At 40.4% G+C, this 22113-nt stretch overlaps 2 protein-coding genes across 5 annotated transcripts in view; one reads left to right on the plus strand and one right to left on the minus strand.

Annotated features, from left to right (window-relative positions):
• The window catches only part of Washc4 (WASH complex subunit 4), a 69671-nt gene extending 63215 nt beyond the window's left edge, over positions 1-6456 (plus strand). For both annotated transcript variants that reach the window (XM_045152405.1, XM_045152406.1), the window contains 3 exons: positions 1040-1236; positions 1772-1871; positions 4586-6456. In XM_045152405.1, coding sequence (XP_045008340.1) covers positions 1040-1236; positions 1772-1871; positions 4586-4653 — 365 coding nt within the window. In that variant the 3' untranslated portion in view covers positions 4654-6456. The remainder of the gene's footprint in view (positions 1-1039; positions 1237-1771; positions 1872-4585) is intronic.
• A 3690-nt stretch (positions 6457-10146) lies between these two features.
• Appl2 (adaptor protein, phosphotyrosine interacting with PH domain and leucine zipper 2) overlaps positions 10147-22113 on the minus strand; it is a 61732-nt gene continuing 49765 nt past the window's right edge. For 2 of the 3 annotated variants that reach the window (XM_004650235.2, XM_045152641.1), the window contains 7 exons: positions 21353-21511; positions 21137-21189; positions 16139-16313; positions 13375-13411; positions 13069-13209; positions 12054-12101; positions 10147-11228 (listed from right to left, as the gene is read on the minus strand). In XM_004650235.2, the coding sequence (XP_004650292.2) occupies positions 11094-11228; positions 12054-12101; positions 13069-13209; positions 13375-13411; positions 16139-16313; positions 21137-21189; positions 21353-21511 (748 nt within the window). In that variant the 3' untranslated portion in view covers positions 10147-11093. The remainder of the gene's footprint in view (positions 11229-12053; positions 12102-13068; positions 13210-13374; positions 13412-16138; positions 16314-21136; positions 21190-21352; positions 21512-22113) is intronic. The other variant, XM_045152642.1, reaches the window with a different exon arrangement.

Here is a 22113-nt window from a genome sequence, read left to right on the forward strand (position 1 = left end):
TGGAGAATCGAACCAAGGTCCTTTGACTTTGCAGGCAAACGCCTTAACCACTAAGCCATCTCTCCAGCCCCTTACTGTTTTTTTTTTTTTAAATATATATATTTATTTATTAGAGAGAAAGAGGCAGAGAGAGAGAGAGAAAATGAGTGCACCAGAGCCTCCAACCACTGCAATCTAACTGTAGATGCAGTGCCACCTTGTACATCTGGAGTTACCTGGGTACTGGGGAACTGAACTTGGGTCATTAGGCTTTGCAGGCAAGTGCCTTAGTCGCTGAGCCATTTCTCCAGCCTGCCCACGTTTGCTTCTAAACAGGGCTGTTTGAATGAAAATACTTGTTTTCCTATCAGTATCCTTTTGGTATTGCTTATCACTTACCTAGTTTGACCTACTGTTTAAGTTTTGGTTTTGCTGTGATTTTATAGTTTTAGCATCTTGCATTTACTTTCCTGGTTTCCCTGGAGCTGTCACACTTTGGCTATGCTTATCAGTGTAAGTTTGTACTCTTTTTTTGTTTGTTTTGTGAGGTAGGGTTTTGCTCTAACCCAAGCTGCCCTGGAATTTGCTATATAGTCTCAAGTTGGCCTCAAACTCACAGTAATCCCCTCCCTTAGCCTCTCAAGCACTGGGATTAAAGGCTTGTGTCACCATGCCCAGCTGTTTTTATTCTCAATTTGGAGCTCTGTTTTTCCAGATTTTTGTGGTTGTGTTACATACTTATTTCTGGCTAAGAAACTTGGAAAGGAGTGTTTAACTAAAATGTAATTTTTTTTTTTTTTTTTTTTTTTGAGGTAAGGTCTCAATCTAGCTCAGGCTGACCTGAATTTTGCTATATAGTTTCAGGGTGGCCTCAAACTCACGGTGATTCTCCTACCTCTGCCTCCCGAATGCTGGGATTAAAGTCACGCACCACCACGCCCAGTATAAAATGTGATTTGAAAGTGTTAATTCCAGTGTTAGCTCAGTAGTAGTTTTTGATATAGTGAGACTCAACTGCTGATACACTGTAATTTAACTTTGGTTTTGTTAATGGTTATAGGTGTGGCCTATATCCTAAAGCTTTTGGATCAATATCAGGAATTTGATTCACTTCACTGGTTCCAGTCTGTTAGAGAGAAATACATCAAGGAGATAAGAGCAGTTGCCAAGCAACAAAATATTCAGTCAACGAGTCAAGATGAAAAACTGCTACAAACCATGAACCTCACTCAGAAGCGACTAGATGTCTATCTACAGGTAAGGAGAGTGGACCAAATATCCTTTGGCCTATGTTTTCATGTTCATTACACATGATGTGTAGAAACCAGAAGCCATATGGAATCCTGTCTTAATGAGTGTGATGAATAGTGGTAAAAAGAATACATTTTATTATAGTTATTTGGAGGTAGCTTGATCAAAAAAAGGATGGATTTTTTCATTTTCTGTATTAATGACTTCCCCTAGAGCTTTTAAAATAAGAAACTTGAGGGCTGGAGAGATGGCTTAGTGGTTAAGCACTTGCCTGTGAAGCCTAAGGACCCCGGTTCAAGGCTCAATTACCCAGGACCCACGTTAGCCAGATGCACAAGGGGGCGCACACGTCTGGAGTTCGTTTGCAGTGGCTGGAAGCCCTGGCGCACCCATTCTCTCTCTCTCTCTCTCTCTCTCTCTCTCTGTTGCTCTCAAATAAATAAATAAACAACAAAAAAATTAAAATAAGAAACTTGAGATCGAAGTACAGGTATTTTTAATATTTTGCTCTAAGTCTTTCTCCTTTTATTTACTCCTGCAGGAATTTGAGTTGCTGTATTTCTCATTGAGCAGTGCAAGGATTTTCTTCAGAGCAGACAAAACTGCAGCTGAAGAGAGCCAAGAAAAGAAAGACAAGGAAGGTCAGTGAGTTGTGTTAATGTGGATGGACAGGCAACTCTCTTGTAACAGATACTCATGCCCCATTTTCTGCTCATAGTTCCAAGTTCAAAAGAATAAAAATTCTTTATTATTATTATTATTATTTATTTATTTGAGACAGAGGGAGACACAGAGCGTGAGTGAGAATGGGTGCTCCAGGGCTTCTGGCTACTGCATACAAACCAGACACATGCTCCACCATGTGCATCTGGCTTACATGGGATCTGGAGAATTGACCCTGGGTCCTTAGGCTTTGCAGGCAAGTGCCTTAACCACTAAGCTATCTATCCAGCCCTGAAAAATAATGTCTTTTAAAAAATAAAGTCAGCTGGGTATGGTGGCTCACGCCTTTAATTCCAGCACTTGGGAGGCACAAGTACAAGGATCACCATGAGTTCAAGGCCACTCTGGGACTTCATAGTGAATTTCAGGTCAGACTAGACTTGGGAGACCCTCCCTCAAAAAAAATAAAAACAAAACAAAACAAAACAAAGTCTATATGGATTATATGTGCAAAGAAAAAAATATTCTTAATTTGTTTGATTCAGTGATAACTCCTTAAGCCCTTTTTTTGATTCATTTTCTAACTGAAGTAAAACTAAACAGGTTCAGTTTCTTTCACTGTTGAGCCTGTATGAGGTTAGGAGTAAATGTGAGAAGTGGTCTGACTGCTGCTGAAGGGATATTACCAATTTGGTAGAGGGGATTAAAGCATATAAAATCAGGCAGTTCAGAGAGTCCGTGGTTAGGACCTAGAGCATCCATGAGGTCTTACTATAACTAAGCCTCACCTTATTAAATTTGAGGCCCTAAGAATTATTCCCATTGTATTCTTTGTAGGATGTTGGGAAAGTTTTTATACACTACATTGTATAAGAGCATTGTTAAGTGTTTCATAGATTTCTCCATTACAGTACAGTCCTCTGAGACTTGACATTAGAAATAATTGTCTTTAAGGAATAAATGTTTCTTTTTTTCTGTCACAAAAATTCTGAAACTTCTATTTTTCTTTGCTTAGAAGGATAGTTAGGCACAAAACTTTAGACTTTTAGAATTTTCATGTTTGTTAGTCTCCTTTTTTTTTTCTCACCTGAATGTCATGAAGTTTTCATAAATCAAGATACAAAACATTTCATAAAATATTTTTTATTAATTTTTTAATTAATTAATTTATTTATTTGAGTGCAACAGAGAGAGAAAGAGGCAGATAGAGAGAGAGAGGGAGGTGAGCATGCCAGGGCCTCTAACCACTGCAAACGAACTCCAGACGCATGTGCCCCCTTGTGCACCTGGCTAATGTGGGTCCTGGGGAATCAAGCCTTGAACCGGGGTCCTTAGGCTTCACAGGCAAGTGCTTAACCACTAAGCCATCTTTCCAGCCCAAAATAATATTTTTTATTAATCTGAGTTTACATATTTTAAAATCCCCCCACTTTTTTTTTTTTTTTACAATTAGCAGCTACTTATTCAGGTACTTACATGAACTAGTTTGTTCTTGTTCATATTGTGTACATTAAATATTTAGTATTGCTTACTAGAGGTATATCCAGGTACTTTTAGAATCTGGACTAAGTAATAACCATGTGCTTGAAAAATTATTTCAGGCTATTATCTGGAAGATACTTAGTATGTATTAAATGAAAATTTGTATAGATTGTAGTTGGGCTCATGTTCAAGACTAAAATAAACTGGCCTATTCATTTGAAGGAATTTGAACCAGTATGATCTAGCTCATTAAGAAACAGTTATTTCTGAAGTTTTGCTGGGGCATTTCCTAGTAATGATAGAATGCTTTCTCCAGTACAGAGCTGGGAATATTGCAAATGGACTAGACATTTGCCCTGAGCAGAAGACAACCACCCACACCTTCATTCTCAAGACAGTGACTACTTCATGCTGTCATTTGGAACTGTTTAGGTGCTTAGACTTCTATCCCTCTCATGCCTGGTCACTGCTCTACTCAAGACTATATTTAGCTAGACAGTGTTCAGAAATGTCACATAGTTTTCATTGTCAATAATATGTATGTATGTGGCATTTTGCACAAAACGCTAGTTCTTCCTAATCACTAATTCTTTCCAATCAGAAATTGCATTAAAATAAATTATACATGCAAATAGGAAGATAATTCTGGACAACTTTGGCATATTACTTTGCTGCCATGTTTCTGTTAGTGGCAGAACACCATAATGATGGATTCTTGGCCCAGGTGAAGGAAATGCAGAGAAGGTGACAATGAAGGGTATCAAAAATTCCCAGGAGAGGGGCTGGAGAGATGGCTTAGCAGTTAAGCTTGTGACTGTGAAACCTAAGGACCCAGTTCGAGGCTAGATTCTCCACACAAGGGGGCGCATGCATCTGGAGTTCGCTTGCAGTGCGTGGAAGCCCTGGTGCGTCCATTCTGTCTCTGTCACTTTCAAAAAAAAAAAAAAAAAAAAAAACTTCCCAGGAGAAAAGCACCTATAAAAGTTTCAAGTTTAACTTTAGACGTCTTGACTCCACTCTTCCATTAAGAACCAGTCAAAGCTTTCATAGTTTTTAGCTTAGATTTTAAAAAATAAAAATAAGCACCAGGTATAATTTGTGATAGTAGAGAAATACTTAACTCAAAAATGTAGTAACACAACTCTTCTCATTTGATTCATTTCTAAAAAATGAAAATAAGTATTTCCGTTGTTATTTTTACATATTCCAGAGGAAATGAAAGCAAGCGGTGGAGATCTGCCTGATTGCACTGTGTCTGCTGACCCTGTGGTGAAATGACGGTGTGAGAGTCAGAGCTGTGTGAATGCCTTTGCCAGTGAAATGATGTTTAAGCTATCTGGTGAATATTTCCTGGGTCATGCCTCTGGAAAACACGTAGATGTTGCAGCTGTTTAAGACAGTGCTCTTGAGTAAGTCTTATCTATTTCTAAAGGCTCTACTTTTCAAGGGCTGAGAATAAGATTTTAAAATTGAATTTTCATCTGGAACTTCAGGCTAGCAGATGTTCCTAGGAACACTTACTTCATGAAGTTATAGAAGGACAAATCCAAATTCCCAAACTGTTGCCTCAGAATTCTTATAATCTATGTGAGTGTTTGTAATTTATATTTGCATAGGTCTTTGATCAATATTTATCTGAAGTCAATTGGAAAAAATCAGTACATAGACTGTATACAGCCAGTAAGTACATATCTAAAAAAGAATTGAGCCTAAAATTCATGAGGCGTACATATCATGATGCTTATTAAAAAGCTGTATGAAATGGCTTTGATACTAGAGGTGAGGCACAGTATGTGTGTACCCTTTGTGCACAGTGTATAACTGGTGATCCTTCATGCATTGTTAATTTCATGTGATTCACAAGAGCTGCTGATGTCTTTGATGAGACAGATTATAACCAGTTTACATTGCTTTGGGAACATTTACCCTCCATTAACTGCTTTACATTTAAGATTTACTTAACACTCAAAGAAAGCTCAGATAAAGCCATAAAGTCCTGCTTGAAGCATCACTTCGATTTGAAGTGATGTATATCATAAAAAAAGAATTATTTCTACATCCAAACTCAGGTTTCTTCTACATTACATTAAGTTGAAATCTTGGTGATGGTTTAGGCAGACTTTTCTTTTATCAAGTATAAGATTAAATAACTGCATTATGGCAGGCTTTCAAAAATTTACCACTGTGAGTATTTAATAGAACTAATAAACCACTTACTGATTTTAAAAGTATGAAAGATTTTGAGTAATTTTTGTTCCCAATAAGCAACTAGCTTTATTTTTGTAAAAGTATGTTTGTTAGTGGTTAGATGGATTAATGATGGCCTTTGTAAAATACAATAAAATGATGCCTTTATGATGAAAAAGAAAGTTTAAAACCTTAGATGTAATTCAAATATCATTTTTGGGAAATGCTTGATTTTTTAAATTGTATTTGCCTGCTAAACCTTGCTTTGGATAAATCCTGCAAGTCATCCTAACACTGTTAGAATTTTGACATTGTTCTTTGATCCCAGCTTTTGGAATAGGTATGCAGTGCCCTGCCTGTAATCATTGGTCAGGATCAGGGAACTTTCCCAGCCCAAGAGAAATCCTTTCACTGCTCAGTCAGAAGAAAAGAGTATGTTTTTTATTATGTAGACATGGTTTACGGAATTATGGACAATGAATGGATTAAAGGCATTGGTATTTGTGATTCATACTAACTGTAGAAATGGCCCTAAAGCATGCTGCATAATTAATAATTTATATTTTCATTATTATAAATGTTTATATTAAATGATACTGGATTTGATTATATCAGATTAATCACCATTTTATAGCACCAGTATGTTCTGTTCTTTTTTTTTTTTTTTAACAGTCTTTGTTCATTGTCCCCACATGTTAATGTTGAGTTATCATCAATGTTGGAGTTCACTTGTGAACTCCTTGAGTACCTATAATTGAGAAGAAAGTGACTATTATTTTACCTTTAGTTAAAAATAATGTCACTGCAGTCTGGACAAATGATAAGTTCATATTTTTGAAATGGAATCTCTGAAAAGATGAGTGTTTAAATGGTATTAAAGTACAGAATAACAAAGCTTCCATGTGTTTACTCCTGAGTTAATATATCCATTTAATGATGATTTTTCAGGCTAACATTAGCATTTCTTCAGACAATATTGTAGTTTAAGTATGAACATATTTGTTGTACATTCACACACAAAGAAACCTAATGATGTTCATCCTCAGGAATTAAGAACTAACCATAACATTGTCAGTTCTGATTAGCTTTTGTAAAAGATAGTACATATATGTGTTACCTCACTTGAGTGGGGGTTCCCTTCTCCTCCCCATTCTAAGAAAATATATGTAAATTTTTCCTTCCCTTGGATATTTATGTTCAGAATCGACTGTCTTAAAGTAGTAGTTTTTTGGTTGTATGAGGATTGAAATTAGGCAACCACTCTACCACTGAGCTATATATATATATATCCCCCAACGCTAAACCAGTAGTTCTTAACAGTAACTAAAATACATGCAATCTGTTTTTTTTTTTTTTTTTTAATGTTGGGCTAGAGAGATGGTTTAGTAGTTAAGGTGCTTGCTTGCAAAGCCAAAGGACCCAGGTTCAATTCCTTGGGACCCACATAAGCCAGATGCACAAGGAGACACCTGCCTCTGGAGTTCATTTGCAGTAGCTGGATGCCCCCCACCCCATATATAAATATAAATAAAACATCTTTCAAAATGTTACATGTACACAGACTGAATGTTTCAGCATATAATTGGTATTGCATTTCTGTAGATACCAGGTAAAGAACTTTTGTTTCTTCCTTTTATTCATTCTTGGCCATCCCATAGGTTGATGTTTTCAACCAAAAAACCAACATGGCTGGATGTGGTGGTGCATGTCTTTAATCCTAGCACTTGGGATGCCGAGGTAAGGAGATTGCTGTGAGTTTGAGACCATCCTGAGACTAGAGTGAATTCCAGGTTAGCCTGGGCTAGAGCAAGACCCTACCTCAAAAAAACCCATGAAATTATTATTTTATTTAAATCTTAGTCCTGGAAAGGGATCCTAAATGCATTGTGAATAATGTTTTTAGAAGTAACTATGGGCAGTAGAGAAAGCTTAGTGGTTAAGACACTTGCCTGCAAAGCCCTAAGAACTCAGGTTTGATTTCCCAGAACCCGTGTAAGCTAGATGCACATGGTGGCACATGTGTCGAGTTCATTTGCAGTGGCTAGAGGCTCTGGCATGCCCATTCTCTCTCAAATAAATAAATAGAAGTAACTTTTACTCTGTGTGCAGGCAGAAGTTGAACTAAAAGATCTGACCTTGAGTTGGGTGTGGTGACTTAATGCTTTTAATCCTAGCACTCTAGAGGTATGGGGATCACTGTGAATTTGAGGCTGGCCTGGGCTTAGAGTGTTTCAAAAACAAGCTCCTTCCCTTTTTCTGAGACAGGGTCTTGCCATGGAGCTCAGCTGGGCTTCTAGTTTGCACAGCCCCTACCTCAGCCTCCCAAGTGTACCACACTCAGGTGAAAAGCCCTTTAAGTGTTACCCTGGCATAGGGGAGATCTATCTGATCTTCCCATGCTAGAGAAATGTGTGATCCTTGCCTTTTTTTCTTCCCTGGCACTAAATTTATATAATGGGAAAAATGCAAAAATACCATTGCATATATTATGTTCCTGTTACTATGCTGGGCTTGATGAAATGAAAAAGTAGTAGACTTTAGTATGATTCTCTCTCTAGCTTCATGTGGCAGACATTTCAGATTGCATTCCTTAGGGAAATGAAATGCTACAATTAAAGAAAAACAGGGCCTTCCTCCCTAGATATTTATGTAAGAGAGAGGGATGAGGAAGGAGAAAAAGGGAGAGAGAGAGAATGGGCATGCTACAGCCTCCAGTCACTGCAAATGAATTCCAGACACATGTGCTGCTTTATGCATCTGCCTTACATGGGTCCTGGGGAATTGAGCCTGGGTCCTTAGGCTTCACAGGCCAGTGCCTTAACTGCTAAACCATCTCTCCAGCCCTGAACAAGGGCTTTTAGATGTTAGAAACAATTTAATAGGGTTGCCAAAGGTTTTCAATCAAAGGAAACTAAATGGAGATCTGTAGAAAGTAGGCAAAGTCATAGTGCAGATTGTGATGGCAAAGTTAGAGTTTGGTTTATACAAAAGTAAATTCTTATATATTATACAGTATATTAAATATATTAGAGTCAATAAGTAGATATTTTTATTTATTTTTCAAGGTAGGGTCTTACTCTAGCCCAGGCTGACCTGGAATTCCTGTGTAGTCTCAGGGTGGCCTCAAACTCACAACAGTTCTCCTCCATCTGCCTCTCAAGTGCTGGGATCAAAGGCGTGTGCCATCATGCTCAGATGTAAGTAGATATTTTTATTTCAATAGATTGGTCTTTTGCCACTTAGCTTTCCAGCTCTGAACTCTACTTCTCAAGCTTGTGCAGCAAGCAGTTTACTGACTAAACCATTTTTCCAGCTTCAATACGTACAGTTTGAAGAAATCAAGCATTTGGGAAGCCACCAGGTAGATAGAGACCTATTTATACATCCCCATAGAAGCTTTCACTGCAGGCTTCATCTCTGTGTGTGGTGATGGTTAGTCACTTGCTTTTCATCATTTTCCTAAATAATAGTGTTTATATGCTTAAAATAAATGGATCTGATTGTATGCTTTTCTGACCTTTAGTATTCTGAAGTTCTTGTTGATACACAGCTAGTTTCACTCTAGTATCTGGTTACATGAATGCATATGTTGATCTGATGACATTTGGGATTTACTCCTCAAGCTCAATGCCCCAGCATCCTGAGTGTTGGGATTATATACATGTACTGCTGCCTCTAAGTGAAAGTTTAATTCACCATTAAAAAAATAAAAGGTTGGAGAGATTGCTTAGTGGTTAAGGCACTTGCCTGCGAAGCCTCAGAACTCATGTTCCAATCTCCAGGTCCCATGTAGCCAGATGCAGTGCTGCAAGTGCACAGTGTCATACGTGTGCCACAAGGGGGTGCATGCATCTGGAAATTAGTTCACAGCAGGCTGAAGGTCCTGGCACGCTCATTCTCTCTTTCTCTAAAAACTAAAAAAGTTTGAGGCCAGCCTGGGCTAGAGCAAGATCTGACCTTGAGTTGGGTGTGGTGACTTAATGCTTTTAATCCTAGCACTCTAGAGGTATGGGGATCACTGTGAATTTGAGGCTGGCCTGGGCTTAGTGTGTTTCAAAAAAACAAAGTTCTAGGGGTGGAGAGATGGCTTAGTGGTTAAGGTGCTTGCCTGCAAAGCCAAAGGACCTTGGTTCAAGTCCCTAGGACCCACGTCAGCTAGCTGCACAAGGTGGTGCATGGGTCTGGAGTTTTGTTTGTAGTGGTTAGAGGCCCTGGTGTGCCCATTCTCTCTCTCTCTCTCTGTGTGTGTGTCTCTGCTTCTCCTTCTCAAATAAATAAAAAATTTAAAACAAAAAAAAACCCACAAAGTTCTAGAACCAGGCATGGTGGCACATACCTTTAATCCTAACATTTGGGAGGCAGAGGTAGGAGGATTGCTGTGAGTTCAAGGTCAGGCTGGGTTAGAATGAGATCCTACCTTAAAAAAACCCCAAAGCAACAAAAACCAAAGTTCTAGCTGGGCATTGTGTAGCACACCTGGGAGGTGGAGGAAGGAGTATTGCAAGTTTAACGCCAGCTTAGGCTACATGACAAGACTAGTTTCCTTTCAGGGATGTTCTAGAAAATAGCCACAATAAGCAAAAGAAAGAGAAAGGCAATTTTTATTGCTAGGTTAATATTACAAAGTACTAGTTGAACATAGTTACAACTAAATACACTGTACAGTTTTGAGATCTTTAAAAAGTATTCCATAATTAAGAAGAACTGGAATGTGGGCAGGGACTCCAGGAAACAGGAATGTCATATCAAGCCCCAAGACAAGTGGTGCTTCAAGTGAGTTCTAAAATTAACTGGTCCCTTCTTTGAGGAGGTCTGGCTCAGAAGAAACAGGAACTAGTGGAGCTGTGCCCTGTCCACAGCAAATAGTCACCACACAGTCATTTGTAAGAGGACCTTGTACTTCTGAAGGCTATAGTTCAGTAAGGACCTATTGTGATACTCATCCACAGGTCTTTATTGCATAAGGTCTACAACAGTTATCACACTAGACCTGCATCTCTACAAGTACCTGGATCTCAAAGCAGTGCTCAGCACCTAACTGCATGTAGTAATGCTGATGTCCAAATACAAGCAAACTGAATTAAATACATACTTTTCAGAATGACAGGCACTTAAGAACTCACTAAGTAAAATACAAAAATATATTAATAGGAACATTTAGTATTTATCAAATTGTAAATCCAGACTTTTACCATTTTTAACAAAGGATACTAGAAAGTGACAAGATGACATCCAAATAAAGTGAGCAACGCATTTTTCATAGCTTTCATTCTGAGCACTGAACAATGCAGTCTAAAGGAAAGACTTACCACAAAGGACCTAAAATTACATTTGTAGATGGGCAGGCACGTTGTAACCCATTCCTTACTGCTTCCCTCCCCAGTCTTTGTGTCAGGGTACTGAGAGGTACATTCCACAAGTGATGTTGGCTTTCTGAAAGCAGGTCAGTGTGCCTGTACATCAGAGAAGTTGAAAACCCTTAAGGAGGTAGCTCTCCTTTGCGCATGCTCGTCCCCCAGAGGCCCAGTGAGCTATGCTTCAGATTCTGCACCTCTGTTTGCATGTGGGCTTCCGTCCCTGTCGTCTGCTTGGTCATCTAGCAGTACATACTTTCCGTCATTAGTTAGTGGTATAGACAGCATTAATTGAGCCAGTGCTTCTGGATCCTGAAGTTAGGAGAGTTTAAGAGGAAAGAAAGGAAAAGAAAAGGCTTAAGGTGCATGTAAACCTCTCCAGCTTGACTTCCACTATGTTCCTCCTGATGGCTTTGGATGTGTGCTTTCATGCAGTTTTCCTTGCTTCAAAAAAAAAAAAAAAATATCAAGGCTTCTAGAATCTAGGATGTTTTTTCTCTTGGCCAAAATGATTGATACAGCAATTTGTAACCATTTTCCTCAAGAGATTCCACAGAGGGACTTCCTGCATAAAACCTTTGCCTTTGGTATCTTTCTACTGCTTTGCTTGTGTCTCTTTAATCTACACAGCCACACCCATTTGTCCTTCTAGGCTTTAGGAGATAAAGACTGTGGAAAAGGTGTACCTACTTCTGATTGTTACTATTATCTTAGTTATGTCCTCCTTTCTGCCCTGAGTTCCTGGTCTTTGGCAGAGGTGCTGGACGTAACTATCCTCTGAGTCTGTAGAGCAGACAGTGTGTTTGTATCATCTTAATTTGAAAGCAAAGAAATTGCTGGAGAGATGGCTCAGCTGTTAAAGATGCTTGCTTGCAATGTCTGATGGCCTGGTTCAGTTCCCCAGCATCCACAGAAAGTCAGATGCACAAAGTGGAAGCAAAGAAATTCAGCCAGCTTGTAAGCAAGAAATTAGTGAAGCAGGACCAGCAGTGCAGGTCTGCTGGGTGGAAGGCTTAAAGGAACACCAAACTTAGGAGCACTGTCTAGTGAGCACCAGGGTTCTGTTTGCAAGAATCTTGGCATGTGCACAGATGTCCTCTGAATAGTAATGAAACTGGCATGAAAAATACACCTTACCTTTTGAACCTCAATAATTTCTTTCCCCAGATTAATAGCATAACATATCTGCAAAAGACAAGAAAAGTAATCTTTGGCAAAGGTAGAAAAATGTACAGTTTATTAAAAAAATGTGAACAGGGAGTGCAGTGAGGCCACTGTCTCTCACATCTACCTCAAAGACAGAACCTGGCTACAGGAGACTTGTTCAGTGTGACTGTTCGTGCCAATTTCCCTGACTTCCTGTTCCCAATTAGGCCATACAAAATTTTGCTATTTGAGGTAGGTGAAAACCCACATTATTCCAGTGTTTAACATTCTTAACAGGGCATTTTTCCCTGCACGTTCATATACACAGTGATAAATGCTTAATCAGAAGAGGATTAATTTTGATAATGTGTTGTGTTTTTCATACTTAAGAACACTTCATATGTACTCATCTGGTATTTTCTTCCTTGGTTTGCTCTAAGACTATCTGCTGCTGTTATTTTTGCGTTTATTTTATTTTTTTATTTTTGGTTTATCGAGGTAGGATCTCACTCTAGCCCAGGCTGACCTGGAATTCACTATGGAGTCTCAGGTGGCCTCAAACTCATGGCAGTCCTCCTACCTCTGCCTCCCAAGTGCTGGGATTAAAGGCGTGCGCCACCACACCGGGCCCCGTTTAGTTTATTTTTAAAAGACAAATTAGGTGGTACTTTTAATACTTCATGATGTCTTTATCAAACAGTTACATTGTTATTAAAGTTGCTCCTTACTCTGTTTTAGCTAACACTTACTTTTCCTTGGAGAGAATTTAATGCAGTCATATTCTTTCAGTGGGCTTTCCTAGGAAGTAGTACTCTATCCAGACAGATAGTACACTCCCAGAAATCACCCACTAAGAATGGACATGTTTACACTGAGATACTGGGAAATCTTACTGTGAAAAAACAAGGCCTTTTCGCAGGGGTGAGGGTAAGGATGGTGCCAACATGTGTTGTTTACATACTAAGTATGTCCATAACTAATAAAAATAAATTTTAAAAAAGATGACCTTTTCGCCTTCTGAGTTGCTTTCAAAAATGTACGTGCTCAGAGAGACTTCTCCTGTTGAGTCTGGAACACGGATGACAAAGCCAACCAGCCTTTTGTTTTCCTGATGGGCAGCAAACTGTGTGACACTGGTAAGCTCAAACTGGAGGGAGAGAAGAGACTGAATAATCACACAACTGGAATTAAAAGGCAAACAAGATTATTTTCTCTGGGAAAGTCATGCAGTTGGCAGAATGTTATGTACATAGGCTGTATTTACAGAGAACACAGATGAATTCAGGAGTAATCACAAGATGGAGGTACTTACATTGGCCCTTGACACTTGAGTCTGAGGATCTATCAGTCTGAAAGTTCAAGAGATTCATTATGTTATAAATGTTGGGTAAACTTCAGTTCTTAGAAGACCTTAGAGAAGTTCATAATGAAATCACAAATGCTCTCATATATGAAAAGTAAGGCCTGGTGAAGGACAAAGTTCTCTGAACCTGTGCTGTGATCTCTGCTATTGCTGAGCCTGTGTAAAACTCAGGGTGTCTGTACTAGAAGATTATACAGTGACCAGAACAGTGAATTGCACCATATTTTGGGGCCCCTGTATTAAAAACATGCGACATTGATTTTCAATAGTTGATGTATAGAATGGATGGATCATATGTTGTGCAGCCATCTTCACAAGAAACATTCACTAGCTACTTCCGTTTCCCTGACGTGCTGGTCAACTTGTTCTCTTGTGCATGCATGCACACTTGTGCAGGGTACCACCCTGGATGTCATCCACAGGAATGCCACGTGTCCTCTTTCTGAGATGCACTGTCATTGTCCGGAGCCAGGTTAGCCGGCAAGCTCCAGGGCTCCTCTGCCTCCCAGGGCTAGGATTACAGGCACCTGTGTGAGGCTGAACTCACTCCTCATGCTTGCAAAGCAAACACTTTACTGACCGAGCATCTCTCCAACACTGAATTCACTTATTGTAAGTTTAACCTTAAAAACATAGGGGTAGGTGTGAGACAACAGCAAAGGAGTTATGACAAACCTTACCAGTGTAAGAGGAGCAGTCTTTTAACAGAATTTATTGCTCTCTTCAATATATACATTTCCACCATATATACTTTTAGTGATAACAGTTATGACATGGCATATTATCAGATTGCAATAAATTTTATAGGTGAAAGAAAAAATACTGTGTTTGCATAAATGGTGATAATTGTATGTACATAAAATGTCTAAAACAAGCAGATATGCATTGATCATTTGGATGTTAAGAATAATGAGCTAATTTCTATATGGACCCAAGGACATACTTGGGAGAAAAGCTTTTTTAAAAGCCAATGTTTTTATTCATAATAACCTACCTTTCAGGAGTAAGGTTCCTAACAAACAAAAAGGGCAGATTTATAGAGAAAAGTAACTGTATTCACATTTTTGCAACAGTTCTAGTCAACATTTCTAAAGCTAATAAAACTTATTTTCTACGTGTAATTTCATAGCTGAAGGAAAAGGTCAGATGATAGGCCAATCCAGGCGTGAACATTCACTAAGGCTTACTGGCTTAAAGCAGAAATACACTCAGTCTTCCACAGTAAAGTTCTCCAGCAATCATGTTAAGGGAAAAGAAGTGAAATTTACTTAATTCAGTATATCTAAAATAGTTGCAGTTACACATATAATTAACCTAAAATATGTAGAGTGATTTTATATTCTTTTTGGGAGCAGTTAAAGAATCTTAGAAATGTGTATATATCTAGTACTTGTAACACATCTGGATTCCATGTGGCTACATGTGGCTACTGACCACCTGCTAAACAATGACATGGACCTTAGTACCAGAAACCCCAAGTCATACAGCATGGCTTCCCTTACTACAAACAAGTTGTTGTCCAGCTATTTTAGGAAGAGTCATTCTTTCTTCTTTGGGGCCATTTTAAAAAAGTTATTTGAGGGCTGGAGAGATGGCTTAGCGGTTAAGCGCTTGCCTGTGAAGCCTAAGGACCCCGGTTCGAGGCTTGGTTCCCCAGGTCCCATGTTAGCCAGATGCACAAGGGGGCGCACGCGTCTGGAGTTCGTTTGCAGAGGCTGGAAGCCCTGGTGCGCCCATTCTCTCTCTCTCCCTCTATCTGTCTTTCTGTCTGTGTCTGTCGCTCTCAAATTAAAAAAAAGTTATTTGAGAGAAAGGTGTGTGTGTATGTTTGTGTGTGAATATGGGAATATCAGGGCCTCTTGCTGCTGCAAACTTACCTGCAGACTATACCCCACTTTGTGCATCTGGATTTAGGTAGATACTGAAGAATCAAACCCAGACCTGCAGGTTTTGTAAGCATGTGTATTTTTCAAGGTCTTGAGATGGGACTGAGGTTACTATGGTAGTGGCATCTTTAGGAACACGGTAGAGGTTGAATATCCCTAATCAGAAAATTCAAAAAGTCTCAGCTGCTCTAGCATCTGAAATGTGCAGATGGGATGCCATGGTAAAAAGTTCCACAGCGTGAAACTTTGTTTCCTGCCCAAAATTATTAAGAATATTAGGTAATAATACCTTAGGCTGTGTGTGAAAGATGTAAATAAAATATTTTGGGGTCCTAGCCCCAAGATACCTCATTACATATTTACACAATTCCAAAACTGTTAACACTTCTGGTTCTAAGCATTTCAAATAGGTGATAGTCAACCTATATTCACTGATAACTGAAATTTCAAAGTTACCAATTGTCTTTTTCGTTTCTTTTTCTGAGACAGGGTCTCACTGACCTCCTGCCTCAACCTCCCAAGTGCTAGATGACAGGTGTACTGCCACACCCAGCTGGTCCTTGTCCTTGAAGGTGCACATTTCATCCCGTGTGCATTAAAAATCAAAATGCAGAAAGGGGCGTGGTTTAGTAAAAACACGGGTAGCACCTTTAGTTAGGCGATCATCTACAGGTTGTGAGGGTGTACATACATGACAGTGTGACGACTTGAGAACTGTGCAACTTAGGACTTTTTGCTGGGCCACATTCATGGCTATCCTGGGTCTCTGTGGCCTGCGAGTCATAGGCTGGAGAATTCTCGCACTAACGTCGCAGATGGGAATGTACCTCAGACTTTGGCTGGTGACCATCAGGTGGGATTCGGTGGTACGGAAGATGTTGTGGATAGCCCGAGCAGCCAGTACTTGTCTCATCGCTTCATAAATCACTTCAGCAGAGCTGTCGGTCTTAACTGCCATTGATCCCAGAAACCGAACTATAAACATCTGTTGCAAAAGGGAGTCTGCAAGAGAGCATGTTGTGCTCAGAGTCACACGGACCTCCGTTGATGTGCATAGCAATGTCAGGCACCCAGCTGAGAACAGACTCAGGACTGGCCTTTTCCCACCAAAAGTTCTCCATGTGGCTTTTAGGAGTCCAGTGTTGCCAAATCTCAGAATCTCTTACTGTCTGTGTCTGCCAGTCTGCTTGGAATTTCTGTTGACCAGTAAGGCTCATTGTTCTCATCTACACAATGAGCAAATGGTAACTGATGAACTAAAAATGTACAATAAGAACAATTCCACTAGACATGAGAAAATTCATTATTTGGGCCCACTGAAGAGAATTTATGTGTGGGAAGTCTGAAGAAATGCTGAGTCTCACTCAGTTCATACATCTTACTACTAAAGAGCCAAAGTAATCTTTCATGGGCTAATGGAAACTGTAAACGGAAACATTGCTTATTAATTTTAAAGAACTGCCCATATGGCTTTTTCCTGCACTTCAGCTGTGCACAGTCTAAGCAAGTACTCTACCCTGGGCTACAGCCCCAGCCTCACTGTTTACTTCTTAACAAGGTCTCATTAAGTTAATCAGGCTGGCTTTGAACTTGTGATCTGTCTACACCAACCAAGTAGCTGGGATTACAAGCTTGTGCCACCAGGTCTAACTTCACTCTTGGCTTTTAACTTCACACTTGACAGAACTGAGTCATAGCAACTCTAACTGAAATATGAAGAAGAATGTTTCAGGGGCCATTTTTATAATATAATAATACAAACTTCTTTCTTCTTTGTCTTTAAAAATAAGCATTTAGCCAGGCATAATGGTACATGCCTTTAATCCCAGCACTTGGGAGACACAGGTAGAAGGATCGCCATGAGTTTTGAGGCCACCCTGAGACTACATAGCAAATTCCAGGTCAGCCTGGACTATAGTAAAATACTACCTCAAAAAAAAAAAAGTCAATGATTGTGCTGGGGAGGTAATATGATGGAGAATGGAATTGCAAAGGGGAAAGTGTGGGGGGTGGGGAGGGAGGGAATTACCATGGGATTTTTTTTTGTAATCATGGAAAATGCTAATAAAAATTAAAAAAATTAAAAAAAAATTTTGTCAGGCATTTCATCTAAAAAAAAAAAAGTTAAAATATGTAGAGCCGCTGGGTGTGGTGGCACATGCCTTTAATTCCAGCGCTCGGGAGGCAGAGGTAGGAGGATCACCATGAGTTTGAGGCTACCCTGAGACTATATAGTGAGTTCCAGGTCAGCCTGAGCTTAGAGTGAGACCCTACCTTGAAAAAATATATGTATATATGTAAAGCTAGGGTTGGAGAGATGACTTAGCAGTTAAGGCACTTGCCTGCTAAGCCGAAGAACTCATGTTAAAATCTCCAGGATCCACATAAGCCAGATGCACAGTGACACAAGTACATAATGCCAAACATGCACACAAGGGGGCATATGCAACTGGAGTTCATTTGCAGTAGCTGAAGGCCCTAGTGTGCTCATTCTCTCTCTCAAATAAAAGAAAAAAGATTTAAAAAACATAAAGCTAGCTGGGCATGGGGGCCCATGCCTTTAATCCCAGCACTTGGGAGGCCAAGGTAGGGGGATCGCCGTGAGTTCGAGGCCACCAGAGACTACAGAGTGAATTTCAGATGCGTGCACCACTCTGTGCATCTGGCTTTACATGGGTACAGGGGAACTGAACTCTAGTCTTTAAGTCTTACAGGCAAGTGCCTTAACCACTAAGCCATCTCTTCAGTTATTTTCTTTTTGAGACAGGGTCTTGTTATGTAGCCCAGCTTGGTCTTGAACTTGTGATCTCTCTCAGCCTCTCCAGTACTGGGATTATAGGCATGATCATCATAGCCACCAAATTTAATTGTTTTGCATGGTGTGTGAAAAATTATCTAGATACAAGTAAACAGCCAGATTGAAACATATACTGTTATCATTAGAACAAAGTTCTTGGGCTGGAGAGATGGCTTAGCAGCTAAGGCACTTGCCTGTGAAGCCTAAGGACTTAAGTTCTACTCTCCAGGTCCTATGTAAGCCAGATGCACAGTGATGTGAATGTGCAAGGTCGCACATGTACACAAGGGGGTGTACACATCTGGAGATTGATTGCCGTGACCGGATGCCCTGGTGTGTCAAGTCTCTCTCCCTCTCCATTGCATTAAAAAAAAAAAAAAGGGCTGGGTGTGGTGACGCACGCCTTTAATCCCAGCCCTTGGGAGGCAGAGGTAGGAAGATCACCATGAGTTCGAGGCCACCCTGAGCCTACATAGTGAATTCCAGGTCAACCTGAGCTAGAGTGAGACCCTATGTCGAAAAAAAAAGGGAGGGGGCTAGAGAGATGGCTTAGTGGTTAAGGCGTTTGTCTGAGAAGCCAAAGGGGTCTGGTTTGATTCTCTAGGACCCATGTAAGCCAGCTACACAAGGGGGTGCAAGCATCTGGAGTTTGTCTGCAGTGGCTTGGGGGCCCTGGCGTGCCCATTCTCTCTCTCAACTTTGTGTGTGTGTGTGTGTGTGTGTGTGTGTGTGTGTGTGTGTGTGTGTATGTATGTATACATACATACATATATTTAAAACGTTTGTTGGGCTTGCCTCAAAGAACAAAGTTCTTGGAATGCAAATTCTTAAGTTACAGTAAATTTAAGGGAGGCATGTCCCTGGGAGTACTTCATCCTGATGGTATTCTCAAGCTTTCTTGGCTGGGGTATCAAAATAAGCTTAACTGAATTAGGCCTTGAGCTCACAGCAATCCTCTCCTAGTGCTGGGATTATACATATTTGCTGCCACTCCAGCTGTACTAAGACTATTTTTAAAAATGTCTAAAATTTTAGGGGGTATCAGGGACCTCCCTGGCCAACAACTCACTGGAAGGTATCCCATCCCTGGCACTGAAATTTTTCTAGTAGCAGTCTATGGCTTCTGAGTCTGTCCAAAAAAGGTTTCCATAGGACTTATTTATATCCTCTTAGATTTTGATTAGCCCTTCCTCCACCTTTCCTTTACTCAATCTCTTGGCTTGGCCTTATTTAGGCCTTTTCACCCCCATTAATCTGTCGTACTTACATATATACAATACTATCCTATTAAGTCCCCCCTCCCTCCCTTTCTATTCCCTTTATATCCTCTTTCTAGTAGTGAGTTGTTGGCCAGTGAGGGCCCTGATACTCCCAAAACATTACAGGCCATTCCCAAGGCCCTTGGTTTCCCACCAGGAATAGATGGTAAGACCCTATTGCTGAAGACTGCACATACTTGGGTACAAGGTTACTGGAAAAGTCCTGCTGGAGCTGAGCTGAGAACCTCCTCCATGTAGACCAGCTGACAAAAAGCTGGATAAAGCTATGCTGCATGCAGTTCAATGGAAGAGAAATCACCAGAGAAGATACTCAACAGTGGACACTGCCAGCCTTATATTTTGCTAGTCAGGCCAAAATGAGCCAACGGGTGCAATAGTGGCATGTCTGTTATGGGGGAAAACAACTGCCCTCTAATTAGACCGGAGGACCACTCAATGGGAGGGAATATATCCCTGTTACTGAAAACCTACCACAGGGGTAGTCATGGACCCTAGGGGGTGTAACATCTGCTATGCTCACCAAACTGCCCAATAAGCACTTCTCTTAATGTTCATACCCACATACTAATGCTACTCTCACTTTTGGTTAGAGACGCTTCTCTTTATAGATGGCGGTGACCTCTGAGATGACTCAGAAGGCACCATGGTGCTGAGAAGAAGTGACAGGAGTGCTCAGCACTGAAGTACCTCTATCACACCTTCCAAGGCTCAGAGTCCATTGCAGAAGGGGTGGAGGGAGGAATGTAAGAGACAAAGGAAAAGTAGGACTCCTTACAACGTGCTCCTCCAGACACAAAATGGCGTGGATATCCATGACCTCACATTACCTGATACTACCTACACAAAACCATCACAATAGGAGGAAAAGATCATGACATCAAAATAAAAGACTGAGAGGGGATATGATGGAGAGTGGAGTTTTAAAGGGGAAAGTTGGGGGAGGGAAGGAATTACCATGGAATATTGTCTACAATTATGGAAGTTGTCAATAAAAACAAATGTTTAAAATTTTTTTATTTGCAAGCACAGAAACAGAAGAGAGAATGGATGTGTCAAGGCCTCCAGACACATGTGCCACTTTATGCCTCTGGCCTTTCATGGGGAATTGAACTCTGGTCCTTAGGCTTTTGCAGGAAAACACCTTAAGTGATGAGCCATCTCTCCAGCTCTGTACGAAGACTATTTTAAAATTTATTTATTTATTTGAGAGTGACAGACACAAAGAGAAAGACAGATAGAGGGAGAGAGAGAAAATGGGCGCGCCAGGGCTTCCAGCCTCTGCAAACGAACTCCAGACGCGTGCGCCCCCTTGTGCATCTGGCTAACGTGGGACCTGGGGAACCGAGCCTCGAACTGGGGTCCTTAGGCTTCACAGGCAAGCGCTTAACTGCTAAGCCATCTCTCCAGCCCCCGAAGACTATTTTAATGTGATCATTTTTTTCTCTTTGAGAATCTTTTATGGGACTGTCATAACAGATTTAGACTTAACTACTTCCATGCAGCTCTAAAGGGGCTTAAAGGGTATAGGTATGGCTAATGCTAAAACAGCCACAGAAAACACTACCTTCGGTTGTCCTAGATCTGCCCTCATATTGTGCCCTACTACATTTCCAGAGAGGAGCCAATCCAGGGGCCAGAACTGGAAATATTCTAAGCGTTAGCTATAGAACATGACTTCACCTCTCATTTCAGTGGCCCTTGTTATTCTGTGCAAGAGAAAGGATATATACACCGAACTAGCCACTTACCCTCTGCTTCTGGAAATGACACGTCCTCAGTTTCACCAAAGGGGTTGGTACGCCTAGGGGAACAGCCAGAGGTCAGCAAGCCTGACAGCTGCAGCTAAAAGGATGCTTAGCATTTCAACTCTTATGGCAGGCAGTAAGTCAGCAAGGTGGTGTTGAAGACAGGAGACAACAAACTGATTTGCATTTTTCCCAGAGATCCCCTCCCTCAGTCCATACCTGCTGCCCCTGTTTTGATCAAGGAATTCTGTAGCAGGAAGTACGATGTCAAACTGGATAGGTGTTCCAGGTGCAATCAGTTCTTCTGTCTCAGGAATACTGGCTGCTGCTTTGGGAATATGCGTGTCATTTTCTGTCTCTGAATTTTTCAGGTTCTGACTAGAGTGTAAAATAGAATGGGGCGGGGGGGGAACAAGCACATTTAACCATATGTTTTGATGCTGATTTGACTTTTAATAGTCTCAATTGATTGTACAAATAAGTTTCCAAACTCCATCCATATCCTTGGCTAACCCATTCCAGTCCCTCCACTACTTATAGTCCACTCTGCTGCTCAGTATTTGAACTGTGTGTTATATTATATCCTACATTATATACTGATTAGTACTCGTTACATTATATACTAACCTGTTTACATCTAAGAGTGTTTTAAAGCTTTTAAAAATACTTCATTTCTTTATTTAGAGAGAGAAAGAGGCAGATAGAATGGGCACACCAGGGCCTCTAACCACTGCAAACTAACTCCAGACACATGTGCCACCTTGTCCATCTGGCTTATGTGGGTACTGGGGAATCAAACCTGGGTCCTTAGGTTTCACAGGCAAATGCCTTAATCACTAAACCATCTCTCTTATAGCTAAGACATATTTAATACTAGGCACATAGTAGGCACTCAAAATACATTAGCTAAGCCAGGTATGGTGGCTCACACATAATTTCAGCACTCAGGAGGCTGAGGTGGAAGGATCACCAGGAGTGTG

Source organism: Jaculus jaculus, chromosome 6, assembly GCF_020740685.1.
Source record: "Jaculus jaculus isolate mJacJac1 chromosome 6, mJacJac1.mat.Y.cur, whole genome shotgun sequence".
NCBI classification, from domain to species: domain Eukaryota; kingdom Metazoa; phylum Chordata; class Mammalia; order Rodentia; family Dipodidae; genus Jaculus; species Jaculus jaculus.